The sequence below is a fragment of the Mus musculus genome, chromosome 14, assembly GCF_000001635.26.
Source record: "Mus musculus strain C57BL/6J chromosome 14, GRCm38.p6 C57BL/6J".
Classification (NCBI taxonomy): domain Eukaryota; kingdom Metazoa; phylum Chordata; class Mammalia; order Rodentia; family Muridae; genus Mus; species Mus musculus.
In genome coordinates, this window is record NC_000080.6 from 51,761,701 (window position 1) to 51,776,588 (window position 14,888).

General features: G+C 43.1%; 1 protein-coding gene across 1 annotated transcript; it reads right to left on the reverse strand.

The window, feature by feature from the left end:
• Nucleotides 1-2,191: 2,191 nt before the first annotated feature.
• Ang4 (angiogenin, ribonuclease A family, member 4) lies at nucleotides 2,192-11,890 on the reverse strand. Its single transcript, NM_177544.4, has 2 exons — nucleotides 11,812-11,890; nucleotides 2,192-2,807 (listed from the first exon to the last, which is right to left on the reverse strand). Exon 2 carries the CDS (start codon nucleotides 2,787-2,789, stop codon nucleotides 2,355-2,357), a length of 435 nt encoding a protein of 144 aa, NP_808212.2. The 5' UTR covers nucleotides 2,790-2,807; nucleotides 11,812-11,890; the 3' UTR covers nucleotides 2,192-2,354.
• Between the last annotated feature and the right edge of the window lie 2,998 nt (nucleotides 11,891-14,888).

A 14,888-nucleotide genomic window follows, 5' to 3' on the forward strand; every position in this document is an offset into this window, starting at 1 on the left:
AACTTCTCAAATGGTTTATTCCTGAGACACAAGTCCTTAACTGTAATTTGTTGTTTCACTCTAAACAGCTTTGTGTTATGACAGAGCAAAAAGACTTGGTACAGAAAATACCAGGACTGAATTCAAACCGCTGCCCCATCCACTCATGTGATTGATTGATTGATTGATGATTGATAGATGATTGATTTGTAGGAGTAGTTTGTCTCCTTCTACCCTGTGAGTCCCCAGATAAAACTTAGGTCATCGGTCTTGGTGGCAAGCATCTTAGGGAAACTTTTCTAATGAGGGGCATTTGAAAAACCTCTACCTGTTTTCTGAAGTAAAGATGGCTCTTCCTATGCCGAGAATGGACCCGCAGCCCACTTTTCAAACCCTTCCTAAATCTGAATACTCAGGAAGGCTGGGCTCACTCGGGTACTGGCTATGGCTTGAGCACAGGGAAAGCAGGGCTTTGGTAATTTTGCATCTTGCAATTGTTTTCTAAATAAAATACCTAGGCATGTGTTCATAAACCTTTGCTAACAGGGCATTACCTACTGAGCCTAGCATCTGACAGCACCCAGCAAGCTAGGTTTATACATAGCTCTTATACTTGAAACAAATCTGGCTGAAGAATGGAAAGAAAATAATCTTTCTATAACTTCTTTAAAACCCCACAGTTGTCAAATAGCACTCGATAAACTAAAAGATTAATGAGAGAATAACATAAAATAGACAAGTTTTAAATTTTTAAATAAAATAGCTATGACAAATGAATGACTTGAGAGTATCCCATGAGAACTAATGCTTGCTTAAGACCAGAGGGATACACTCAATGAATAAAAAGGGAAATTTGAGGGGCAATGAGAAGGGGAAGAAACCCCTTACTTGGCAATCTGGCAAGGAAATATTCCATCATAATGAACAACTGCTTAAGGCCTTCACCCCTTGCCAGTAGTAAGCCTGCATTTTTCAGGAATGAAGAAGAAACCTTCTTTTCAAAAAGATGTGTACTAAACCCCTTATGCAACCCTGGTGAGCCTTGATTCTACCTTTGCAAATTATAATTCCACACAAGACACTCCCCGAGCCACCCTATGATCGCACATAGGGATCAAAAGATAAAAAGGGCTCGTGAGGTGGCTCAGCACTTAGGACACTTACTGTTCTTGCAGAAGACCTAGGTATGGACTCCAGCATTCACCATGACCATCTGTAACTCCAGGTCAGGGGACCCAATACCTCTTCTGACATCCCTGGGCCCCAGGCACACATGTGGTGCCCATACATACATGAAGACAAAACACATATAGTAAAACAAAATGCACATAAAATAAAATAAGTAAGATTTTGGACAGAGAGTAAGAAGAAAGGAGGGATATCCTTATGACATTTTAATGTGTGGCTTGAGTGTCATTGTGCATATGACCAGTATTAAGACAATTATATATGACTCTCTGTTGGGGAACCCATACCCACATTTGTGTATGCCTTGTTTACAACCTTTTTGTTGACAGCCCATGTCAGAATTATCGCTGATAAAAGTCTCCAACTCAGAGCTGGTGAGATGGCTCAGTGGGTAAGAGCACCCGACTACTCTTCCGAAGGTCCAGAGTTCAAATCCCAGCAACCACATGGTGGCTCACAACCATCCGTAACAAGATCTGACTCCCTCTTCTGGTGTGTCTGAAGACAGCTACAGTGTACTTACATATAATAATAAATAAATCTAAAAAAAAAAAAGTCTCCAACTCTGCTTCATGAAGTCTGGTCCTGAAATTTTTTTCTGTGTGAAACTATAAATTGGGTTTGGCCAGAGTTGAGGTCCTTAAAAACATTAAGGGGATGCATTAGGTTGCTGAGGATGACAGCTGTCCCCTGGGTGCTGACGGTCTCAGGCCATACAGGAGGAGAAGGCAGGGGGATACCCTTGGTGTGCTGGCTCTTGATCCTAAACTCCTTTCCAAAGGGCTCCTTTAGTGACCTATTACTTAATAGACAACTTGGCTCTTTTGAAAATTCCCTGTCCTGTCTGTAAATCAATTTAGCATCCACAGCACCATAAAAAGATGAAATCTACCCTCCCCATGACTAGCAGGTAAGGAAGAATATCTCTCTGTGTGCCAGCCCCTTTCCCCTGGGATACAGCAAGAAGAGAAAACAGGAAAAGCTAAATTTACTGGGAACTAGTGATCTTCCAGACTGACTCTTAATGGTTTTTGAGATATCTTTATTTCTGTGCATTATAAATCAGGAGAAGTATATTTCAGATAATTCATTTTCTGGCCCATGACAGTGAACGCTGAACCAGTGATCATGGCTGTGAGGGGAGATAAAAAGAAAACAGACCTAGGTTTGTGCCAGGGGCCTGCTGTCTACGGACTGATAAAAGACTCATCGAAGTGGACAGGCCAGCCATCTTCACAGGCAATAACAATATATCTGAAATCTTTAAAGGCTCGGTACCCGCATGGAGGCCTGGGAGACGCTCCTGAGTGCGTACAAGTGGTGATCTGGAAGGGAGAATTGCTTATTCTGAAGTTTTCTCCATAAGGGCTTCCTTTCTTTCCACAGATGGCCCTGATGTTTTTCTTGGTGCCATGGATAAAGGTGTTGACATCTTTGCAAGGCGAGGTTAGCTTTCTTTCCTTCATCATACTTTCACAGTATCTGTCGTCCCGGCCATTTGGCTTGGCATCATAGTGCTGACGTAGGAATTTTTCGTACCTTTCATTCTGAGCCAGAGTTGGAGGAATCACAACCAGACCCAGCACGAAGACCAACAACAAAGGACATGGGCTCATTGTCATCTCTTCCAACAGTGATTCCTGCCAAGGGAAAAAAGGCAGGAGTGGTCAGGCCATAGAATTACATTCTAACTGAGACTAAGTGGGTGGAGAGTTTTCTCTTTGAAAGAACATGATAAAGCCGTGTCCTCAGCTACCTAATTCCATCTTGGCCTTGGCCTTCCTAACTGACTCAATGGCGCAGCCATCTTCCTCTATTCCTTAGGTTCACCATCATCCATAGTATAACAAAATCTATTTATATTCTTAATTCACCTATTACTTAACTTAATAACAAAGATTACCCAAGTTCCTACTGGGCCCAGAAACTGTGCTAGCTCCTAAGGCACAAAGACATTTAATATATATACCTAGGGCAGGTGCAGTATGTGTCAGTAAGGCCCAGCAACTTAGGAAACAGAAACAGGAGGATTGTTTGAATCTTGGAGTTCTACCCTAGCTTGATAATGTAGAAGACACTTTTTTTGTTGTTTTTTGGTTTTGGTTTTGTTTTTTTTTGGGGGGGGGTAGTGTGGGGTGGGGGGAGTGGTCAAGGAAGAAGAAAGAAAAACAGAAAGGCACAAAACAGAAATATGACATCCATGGGGAGTCATGGGTGTTCCTGAGGCAAGATGGATGATAACACGGGAGCTGGGAGCCATGAAAAATGACTTGTGGGGATTGAGAACACAGGACAGCCCATGCCCCAAGGCTATTGAGATGGGATTCCATGTGGGAAGCCGTTGCAGAGTGGCAGTTACAGAGTGGCAGTTGCAGAGTGGCAGTTACAGAGTGGCAGTTACAGAGTGGCAGTTACAGAGTGGCAGTTGCAGAGTGGCAGTTGGCTACAGCTGGCCACCACACATACATAGCCAGTAAAGGTTCTTTTGGCAAGGTGAGGTTTTGAGAATTGACAAAAGTTAACCAATCAGATGAGAGACAAGTTAACCAATCAGATGAGAGAGAACACCTGTCCTAGGCCTATAAAAGCAGCACCAGTTCTGGGCTCGAGGTCTTTCTTTTCTCCTCTACAATCAAGCTCTCCCAATAAACGTGTGCAGAAGGATCCTGTTGCAGCGTCGTTCTTCCTGGCCAGTCGAGCGCGCGCTAGAAGTGGTGCCGAAAACCCGGGACAAGAAACATCTTCAGGCACGAGCGAAGACCCTCTGCTACAGGGAGGATTCAGAACTGCATCACGGGGAAGGAGCGGTTAATAAAGTGTTCCCGTAAAACAGACTGCTGAGAAGGATCCGGCATGGATTCAGAACTCTTCAGCTGGGGAATGGTGGTAATAAAGTGTTCCTGTAAAACAGACTGCTGAGAAGGATCCAGCGTGGATTCAGAACTCTTCAGCTGAGGAACGGTGGTACCGGTAAGTCTCCCAAATTGATCCCTGGGTTAAAGGGGGATAAAAAGGAAAAGAAAAGGGAGGAAAAATAAAAGGAATCAATGATAAAGAAAAGGAAATAGTGAAGAAAAGGAAAGGGAAAAAAAGGAAAGGAAAGGAAGGAAAGAAAGGATTGAGACAATAAGGTTCCCGGCTTTGGGACAAGTTAAGGTTCATGAATTATGCTTTTTTCTCCTATTGACCCTTTGTGGGTAGGTCTGATAATTTTGGTCTTGTTTGTTCTGATATATGGACTCTGTTACTGTTTGAAACTGTGTGTAGAGGCAGTCAAGACAGGTCAGAAAATCCTTACAGAGCAACAAGAAAGTATGTCGGAAGAGGAGAAGGGCTTTAAAAGAAAAAGGAAAAAGAAAGGAGAGACAGTGTTATCAGGTGGACAGAAAGGACAAAATAAAAGAGCCGAGGCGGAGGAGGAGGAAGGCATGCCTTTCACCTGGGCAGTATTTAGATTAGAGAGCCTTCCTTATTGAATTTGCAAATGAACAGGCAGTGGCTAACTCTGCTGCAGGAAATCCAGCATGGGATAGGGATATGCTGCTTGGTCAAGGTCGCTTTGCACAGCAACAGACAGGATATCCAGTGTAGGTTTTTGAGCAGGTGAATCAGATTGCCATAAGGGCATGAAAATCATTGCTCACCAGTGTTGATGTGGGCGAGAGGGTCTGTTTGTTTGTTTCCCCAGGATCATTGACAACAGCTGTGGGTCCCAGAACTACTGATAAGGACCGTGAAAGATCAAGATGATCCTGCTCCTGATGATTGAGACCGGGATAAGTATACCTTTGTGGGCCATAGTAAGATCATGGCCAGTACCTTTACCAGTACATTCCAATTCTTCTACCTAGCCTTTGTTTTTTGCAAAGGAATGTTTTTTGGATGTGCCTTATGCACGACAAACTCCTCAAGAACCATGGGTGTATAAGAATACTAGTTTTCATTTAAATTATACATTATGCTTTGTGCATAATGTGGATAAACCTTTTACACCCTGTATATTTTTTAAAGAAAAAGATTATCTCTAATTGGGCAGATCAAATTAATACTGCTGACACTATAAGTCAGATAGCAAAAACAAGACAAAACAAAACAAAACAAAACAAAACAAAACAAAAAATACATGTGAGGCATTGCTTACCCTGCGAAGGGCGGATTCTCATATCACCTCAGGGTTAATGTTAGTGAATCAGAGTGGATATTTTACAACATGACATGGAACAGATGATGGATGTCATACAAATGAGTTGTGTGGCATCCACTTTGCATGTGTGCATTACTCCCAATAGGTATATTAATAATTCTTTTATTAAAAGTACAGACCTATCGAATTACCTGAAGGGGAACTGGTCGCAGGAGCTGGAAAGGTTGCAGACAAGGCTGCAGATACAGATCCTGAACCTCAATGGGACCAGAGTGGAACCAGTGACCCTCGGAGACTTTACCTCTTGGCTTACCTCTGCTTTTTCTTACTTTAAGGAATGGGTGGGAGTGATTTTGTTTGGTGCTGCCATATGCTGTGGACTGGTGTTCATGCTCTGGTTGGTATGCAAATTCAGAACCCAACAAAAACGTGACAAAGTGATTATAACTCAGGCACTTTTAGCTATTGAAAACGGCACCTCCCCTGAAGGTTGGTTATCTATGCTCAAGAATTAGTCAGCATCTGAGTTCTCTGCTCTTGCACCCCACGACACTGGGATGAGAGAGACTCAACGATCATTGATCAGCCCTTGCAAATCAATAGGGTGATCATGATTTCCCCACTAATTCATTTTTTGGCTGGCCTCTTTTGCAGAGTTCGCCCTAGGTCATTTAGCAGTTACTGTCACACAGCACTGCGGTATCCAGAGACGGGCAACTTTCCTCATGCACAGACCAACCTAAGACATGGGGCCCAGTGGTGATAGGGTTACCTTATGACGGGAAAGGCTGTGACATTAGAGGAATGACCTAAAACAGGAGCCATGGCGGATGGACATAATTGCACAGGCCTAGACCAGCCTCATTTTATTAAAACAAAAAGGAGGAGATGTGGGAAGCCGTTGCAGAGTGACAGTTACAGAGTGGCAGTTGCAGAGTGGCAGTTACAGAGTGGCAGTTGCAGAGTGGCAGTTGCAGAGTGGCAGTTACAGAGTGGCAGTTACAGAGTGGCAGTTGGCTACAGCTGGCCACCACACATACATAGCCAGTAAAGGTTCTTTTGGCAAGGTGAGGTTTTGAGAATTGACAAAAGTTAACCAATCAGATGAGAGACAAGTTAACCAATCAGATGAGAGAGAACACCTGTCCTAGGCCTATAAAAGTAGCACCAGTTCTGGGCTCGAGGTCTTTTCTCCTCTACAATCAAGCTCTCCCAATAAACGTGTGCAGAAGGATCCTGTTGCAGCGTCGTTCTTCCTGGCCAGTGGAGCGCGCGCAAGAATTCCAGGCAGTCACTCAGTTCCACATCAATGAAGAAAGCTGTAGAGATCACCTTGGGATGAAGGGTGCAGGTCTACTTCTCCCAGAGGGCAGAGTTGCTATGCAGTGCATAGGGAGAATGGAACACGTTATGTGCTACCTGAAGTGGGTCTAGAAGAAGCTCTTAGAGAGCAAAATGGGGAACTCAGGCTTCATCTTCAGAGTGGTCTTCTTCAGAGGCTCTTTGCATTATCTGAGAGAATATTTTCTTGTGTCTCCTACATTTGTAATACTGCTAGCATAGACAAATGATCGATCTTACAGTGTGGTAAAACGAAACACAAAACAAAACAAAACAAAACAGAGATCTCTTTATGAAGGCAAGGGACTTAAAAACCCCTGTAAGATCTTTCTGAAGAGGAGAAGAGAGAAGATTCCTACCATCACCTCCCCAGAGTTCTCAGCTTACCCTGTGCATCACACATCTGCCACTCATAAGCCATAGGGCCAAGGTGTCTTCTTCTGGAATTTGACTTTCTTATAGACTTTTTACTATTATTATTTTTTATTAGATATTTTCTTTATTTACATTTCAAATGTTATCCCTTTTCCTAGTTTCCTCTCTGAAAATCCCCTACCCCCTCCCACCTCCCCCTGCTCCCCAACTCACCCACTTCTTGCCCCTGGAATTCCCCTATACTGGGGCATTGAACCTTCACAAGACCACGGGCCTCTTCTCCCATTGATGACCGACTGGGCCTCTCAAGAGACAGCTATATCAGGCTTCTGTCAGCAAAATCTTGTTGGCATCGGCAATAGTGTCCGGGTTTGGTGGTTGTATATGGACTGGATCTCCAGGTGGGGCAGTCTCTAGACACTCATTCCTTCAGTCTCTGCTCTGAACTTTGTCTCTGTACCTCCTTCCATGGCTATTTTGTTCCCCCTTTTAAGAAGGATCGAAGTATCCACGTTTTGGTCTTCCTTCTTCTTGAGTTTCATGTGTTTTGCAAATTTTATCTTCGGTATTTTGAGTTTCTGGGCTAATATCCAGTTATCACTGAGTGCAAATCATATGTGTTCTTTTGTGATTGGGTTGCCTCACTCAAGATGATATCCTCCAGATCCATCCATTTGTCTAAGAATTTCATAAATTCATTGTTTTTAATAGCTAAGTAGTACTCCATTGTATAAATGTACCACATTTTCTGTATCCATTTCTCTGTTGTGGGGCATCTGGGTTCTTTCCCGATTCTGGCTGTTATAAATAAGGCTGCTATGAACACAGTGGGGCGTTACAAGTGTCCTTATTACAAGATGGAGCATCTTCTGGGTATATGCCCAGAAGTGGTATTGCTGGATCTTCTCTTATGGACTTTTAAAATGTTATTTCTTAGGAAATTTGAAATTTTGAGAACTGGGAGATAATAGATATTGAGCAATTTCTGATCATATCCTTAATTCTTTGGAGAAAAAATATAAAAAGATCATCCTGAGACATAAAACCCTCCTCGTGGTGGGGCTACAGAGATGGCTCAGCAGTTAAAAGTGTATATTACTCTTCTGAGAGCCTGAGTTTCAGTCCCTGCACCCACACTAAGCTGCTCACATCCACTGGCAACCCAGGCTCCAAGGGATCCAATGCTCTGACCTCTGTGGACACCAGGAACTCTCTTACACATACCTGCCCACACACACACACTCATACACTTAACTTAAAATGATAAAAATAAAACTTAAAAAAGGTCACTACAGGGAGGAAATGGTCAAGTAAGTAAAAAATTGGACTCCATGACAAGCACTTGTATTCCTGGTGCTGTGGAGGTAGAAACACGAGGATCCCTACCAGCCAGCATTGTAATTGGTGAGGTTCAGGTCCCAGAAAACATGGTACATGGTACACGGCTTCTGAGAAACACACAAACCTGCACCTCCACACAGAACCCCATCATATCAGATGACCATGAGTGCCCCCACACTTAGCAGGAGAAATCAACTTTTATGTTTTGATTTTTTTGTTGTTTTGTTTTACTTTGAGACAGGGTCTTGCTATGTAGCCCAGGCTGGGCCCAAACTCTTGATCTTCCTTAAGAACTACCACACCTAGTTTATGTGGTTCTAGGGAGGTGGAGCCAGAAGAATTGGAAGTTCAAGATCATCTTGGTCTCTATAGCCAAATCAAGGACAGCCTGGGATACAGGAGACCTTGTCGTAAATAAATAAATGCAAGGAATGTTGCATCTTCAGCCAGCCTAAGGGAATGTCAGTTAAAGAGAAAATCAGCTCCAAGTAAGTTTTATTTTGTTTGTACCCTGCATTTTGTTTCTCAGCTGCATTAAGTTAACCATTAATTTTATTTTGTGTTTCCCTCATGCGTAGGTCTGAACACTTTTACTTTTACTGTGTGTGTGTGTGTGTGAGCATGTGCACATATGTGCATGTGTGGGTGTGTGTGCATGTATGTGCATGTGCGGGTGTGTACATGCATGTGTGTTTGGGTGTATGTGCATGTGCGAGTGTGTGTGTGTGTGTGTGTGTGTGTGTGTGTGTGTGTGTGTGTGTGTGTGTGTGCTTGTATGTGATGTGTGTAGAAGGCTGAGGTCCTGGACCTCAGCCTATAATCTGCTCAGTAGTGCAGAGTCAGGAGTATAGCTTGGAATCTAGGAGGTCAGGGGTTGAAGGCTCTACTGAGCATGTGTAAGATGGGTGATGGAGTGGGAAGTGAACTGCCCTTCTAATTAGCATCTCACTCTAGCCCACCGTTTCTATTTCATGATAACCAAAGACTCAGTATAAGGCTATAAAGAACACCAAATTCTTGGTCATTTCACAGCGCTAAAATAACAAACTTCCATAAAGAATAGCAGATTATGATCTGTAACAGAATCAAATGTGTGTGGTTTTTTTGTTTGTTGTTTCGTTTATTGAGAAGAGATGGTGCACACGTGCAGAAGGCACGACCACCCCTAAAGAGTTACCAGCATTTACTTGTGTCGACTACTTCACCAGAGCTGCCGGGCGCCATGACACCCACTTGCTGAGCTCTTTATGTTTGTCTTGGGATGCTCTTTCTTGGATGTAATTTCTCTTTTAAAATGAGGAAGATCTGGGTGTGATGCTGCAATCATGCCTGCAATCTCAGAGCAGGCAAGGAGGACTGGGTCATGTTTTGGGACTAGCCTGGCTACCTCCAACCTAAACAACAAAAAAAATAAAAAAATAAAAAAAAAAAATAACAAGAGCTGGTAATACTCAAAAGGATCAGCAGGTGGCAGCAGTGGATAGGGATGTTGCCATTCAGTAGCAGGACTGTTGGCTCTTGTGAAGATGCCAACCTATACTTAAAACCCAGATTGTGGGGAATGGGTATTGGTAGGCTCAGTCAGAGTGCCTAAAGTTGCCAGGTTCTGGGTATTTAGGACACCAAAGCAAAAGCAATAATGTGGAGGATCCAAATGCTATGGATACCATAAAGCAAGCAGTTACCAGCTATCGTGACTGCTCTTTCCAAACACACCATGTGATCTTAGGGAAACAACCATTTATCTATCCATACTTCCTGCTGCTCTATAATCTACAGCCGAGAGGGATCTGTATTCTTTACCTTGAATCATAGTGCTGGCTTCACAGCAGACTCTCAATATCTCTCTGGTAGTTACCTTCCTGTTTCTCTTTAGGCCTATGCTTTACCATCCATAAATGAGAGGGGGTTCCAGCTTTGAAAGTCTGTGGTTCTTACTAAACTAATGGATTCTTTACCGGTTTCATCTAGCAACACTGGAATTGCAGCAGCAAATTTAGATAATCTCAGTTGATGGTAGAAGGTAGCAACTGATAGATATCAGTGATGGGGTGACCTTGGTCCAGTTTCACTGAAACACATCTTCCCTGAAGTATCTCTGCGTAAGGCAAGGCTCTGTACCATGAACACTACATAGGGGGGGTCTTCATCCTAAAAAGATACTTGCTATTTAGGCTTTGGAAACTCTCAGGCCTATGTGGGCAGAAAAGGGGTTACTTGCTTCTAATTTGCAGAAATTCCACATTAATTTTTACCAACCCACCCAATGCAGTCTCTCATAATGGTTTCTCTAAAACACCCAGGAAGCAACTTCCAGCAGGACACCTCAACCACCAGTGTCTACTGTCCACTCCCTTGAAACTGTCTCACTGTGTGTTTAACTCTAAAACTCCCCTCAAAGCCAGGCAAGGTATAACTGTGAGAAAACAAGCAAGAGTGTTATTGTTAGGGAGTGCAGATGTAAATCTGCCATGGCTAAAGGTGCTGAACCTTAGTCACCTACACAATGACTGTCATTCGTATTTCTGCAGTGGAATAGTTCCAACTCTTGTGCAGACTCAGTTTACCCATTCTTAACCAGGTAGTGCTCACAGGAATGGACCTCCTCTGTTTCTCTGGGTTGGCAGTGCTTTGTAGCCTATACATGTATAGCAAACTACCTGCATCAGGGGTGGCAATGTGATAAACACCCTTTTCCTAGGTATACTCTTGCTACTTTGTGTATTCTCTGTGTATCCTCTCAACAGTCCAGCTGATGGAACACCTGATGCCTGGTCTTCCTCCTCCTCTCTCCTCCTTACTTCCGTCAACCTACCATCTTATGATCTTGGTTCATGTTCTACTTTGTTTTTAAAGAGCATCCATAATTTTTTTAAGGAAAGAAGCAAGGAGAAAGTACTGCTGAAAACACTTCCTGGCTTGGGGTTTTCTTTTTCTTTTTGGAGACAGGGTTTCTCTGTGTAGCCCTGGATGTACTGGAACTCACTCTGTAGACCAGGCTGGCCTTGACTTCAGAGATCTGCCTGCCTCTACCACCCCAGTGCTGAGATTAAAGGTGTGGGCCACCATCACCAGACTTGGGGTTTTTCTTATTATTCCTGCCAAGCCATATGCTTGTTATGGAAGAAAACACGGCAGGTCACATGCCCTTCTGCAAATGGCTTCCTAAGCGTCTGGGGGCTTTTAATCACAATTGAAGAAACCCTCCTATATCTCCATCTCCTTGCTCAAAATCCCATTAATTGCTTCCCAGATACAAACCACACCAAAGGAACCTGTTTTCATTTTAAATTTTGACTCTCAATTTTTTTCTTTTTAATGCGAGAGTTTGGGTCCAGAAAGCGTAAGGGGGGATAATCGGTTTCACTAAAATAGATGAACTGCTAGAAAGAGCACAGAGGAAAAGAAGCAGAGAGTTGAACACCCACAAGGAAGAATCTTACCAAAGCTGGCCAGCTTTCCTCCAACTGGGGACGAGTCTAGCTGTGTGCTCCTGGAGACAGGGTCCTTCGGTGTCAAGCTAGAGACTCCTCACAGGCTGGTAATATATAGTGCTCGTGTGACGGGGTGGGGAAACCTATGTATCTCTACTTTGGCAGAGACTTGTAAACCAAGGACACTAATCACGGACAAAGAATGAGTCACTCACCTTTCCCTGAGCATGCCTGGGACAGATAGTAACCACCTGGTGGACCACACATTTTTTTCAGGGAAGAGAATGAGTACTTCCTGAGTTCCTCTTCCCTCCATCCATCTGCAGGAAAAAAATATGGCTACTCAAACTCCTGTTCTTTAAAGCACAGTTGTAAAACCAGCTGTCTACATCTAAGCATTATGGGGACCATGTACAGAAGGAATTATGCATGTCTGCTCTGCTTATGAGGAAATGCCAAGATCGAACAGTAGACAAGCCACGGGGTCAGACTTCGAATACCCAGACACTACACAGCAGGGAAGTGAAGAAGTCTATGAGAATTGTTCTAACATATACATCTTCAGGGCTGGACAGATAGCTCAGTGGTTGCGGGCACTTACTCAGGCTCAGTTCTCAGACCCACATGGCAGTTCACCACCATCTGTAGTGATGCCTTGGTCTGGCCTCCCCAGGCATTGCATATGCGTGGTACACAGACATATATATATATATATATATATATATATATACATATATATATATATATATATGCAATTTTAAAAATTGTTATACGTTTATCTTATATCTAGGGCATGATTGCATTATTTTAGCTCTTTGTCAATTTCTAGATTTTCCTTCATCATTGTATAGATATTTGCATGTGATTTTGTGAGACCCCAACTTAGAGCATTTCTCCCTGGAAGGTAAAGCCCATGAACGTCCCCCCAAGCCTGTTTTCCCCCATCTCTGGGGATACAGCCAGAAAGAAGCTCTTTGCTCTCTATAGCCAGCAAAAAGCCTTTGTTTGTTTGTTTGTTTGTTTGTTTCTGTGCCTGACAACCAGAGATGCGATAATTGTAAAAAGACCTAGCCAGGCACTTGCCTGGCTCCCTGTGCCAAGGACACGGAGATAAAAATTCACTCTGATACCTAAACCACAAAAAGACCCAACAAAGATAGAGAACTTCAGACCAATTTCCCTTATGAATATCGATGCAAAAATACTCAATAAAGTTCTTGCTAACCGAATCCAAGAACACATCAAAACAATTATCCATCCTGACCAAGTAGGTTTCATCCCAGGGATGCAGGGATGGTTCAATATACGGAAATCCATCAATGTAATCCAGTATATAAACAAACTCAAAGACAAAAACCACATGATCATCTCGTTAGATGCTGAGAAAGCTTTTGACAAAATCCAACATCCATTCATTATAAAAGTCTTGGAAAGATCAGGAATTCAAGGCCCATACCTAAATATGATAAAAGCAATCTACAGCAAACCAATAGCCAACATCAAAGTAAATGGTGAGAAGCTGGAAGCAATCCCACTAAAATCAGGGACTAGACAAGGCTGTCCACTCTCGCCCTACCTATTCAACATTGTACTTGAAGTCCTAGCCAGAGCAATTAGAAAACAAAAGGGGATACAAATTGGAAAGGAAGAAGTCAAAATATCACTTTTTGCAGATGATATGATAGTATATATAAGTGACCCTAAAAATTCCACCAGAGAACTCCTAAGCCTGATAAACAGCTTCGGTGAAGTAGCTGGATATAAAATAAACTCAAACAAGTCAATGGCCTTTCTCTACACAAAGAATAAACAGGCTGAGAAAAAATTCACAAAGAAGAGCTATAACTCACTCCCCACTCCTCATTCCTTGTAATTTTACCAAGGACACCTGGCAGAGAAGAGCTATAGCCCAACTCTTCCCAACTCTCTTCCCAACTCTCTTCCCAACTATTCCCAACTCCTCCCAATTCCTCAGCTAGCTGTTAAAAGCCCCCTACTGTTACTGCTTAGGGTCGAACTCCCCTGCCCTGCACAGCTGAAGGAGTTCATCCTCAGCTAGCTGATAATAAAGCCTCTTGCAGTTTGCATCAGGTGTGGTTTTCTCTCGAGTTATTGGACTGCTGGACAGCTCATCCCGGGACTTGAGCAGAGGCCCAGCTTCGGGGGTCTTACAATTTAAGCTGTACTAATTTCTAAAAGCAAAAGAGGAAGGAAAAAAAAGACCTACAGGTTGTCAGAGGAGTAAAGGTGGAGGCAGGGGCAAAGCATCTCTCACTGTGGGAACCATGCTGGGGATGTCTGAGGTGAGTCTGGGCACATGAACTAGAGCATCAGTTGACTCACTGTAGCAGGAGGAGGAATACAGCACTCGAGCATCTTCAAACTCCCTCAGCAAGGCTGGTCCTCTGTGTGGAAGGAATAGGGAACCCTCAGAAAGCAGCAAAGATGCAAGCAGGCAGCTTTGGGGCACTGAGTTGCAGACATGTTCACACCCGGACTTGGGAACACTTGGGGAAGACTACACTGGTATAAAGGACCCAAAATATAGATAGGATAAATATGGATTTATTTCTGTTGGTGTAACTGAATAAATGGGCTGTCAACATTCCTTTGGGTTCGTTAACCTCAATGTCTCTCCATAGGGTGGATCCTTTCCAGAGAAGAATATTTGCTTACTCATTTCTATATTCTCAGTGACTGACACATAAGTCCTCATCAATTGATCTAGAGCCTCTAACCACAAAAAACATTCTGGGCTTCTCTTTAAAGGTTCAGAGATGCAAGATTTGGTAGCAGTTATTAAATAAACTTGATTGCTAAGTTTATAGGAGATATGGGAGCTGGCTGATACTTCTTCTGGGGTATGATGAGGTTATCAGGGTGTTCCAATGCACCCTAAAGTGTTCTACTCTTGCCTGCAAAAAGTTCTAAAATCAGCTGATTTGCCTTCACCAATGAGCTTTTGTTCCTGACCACAGAGTAGACTCTAGGAGTGTAACATCTTTAAAAAACAAACACTTGAACCCAGATGCCCCTCAACAGAGGAATGGATACAGAAAATGTGTTACATATACACAATGGAATAC

What these genes read in the sequence shown, in the direction of transcription:
- Ang4 (NM_177544.4), bottom strand. Translation starts at nt 2,789, where the DNA reads ATGACAATGAGCCCATGTCCTTTGTTGTTGGTCTTCGTGCTGGGTCTG.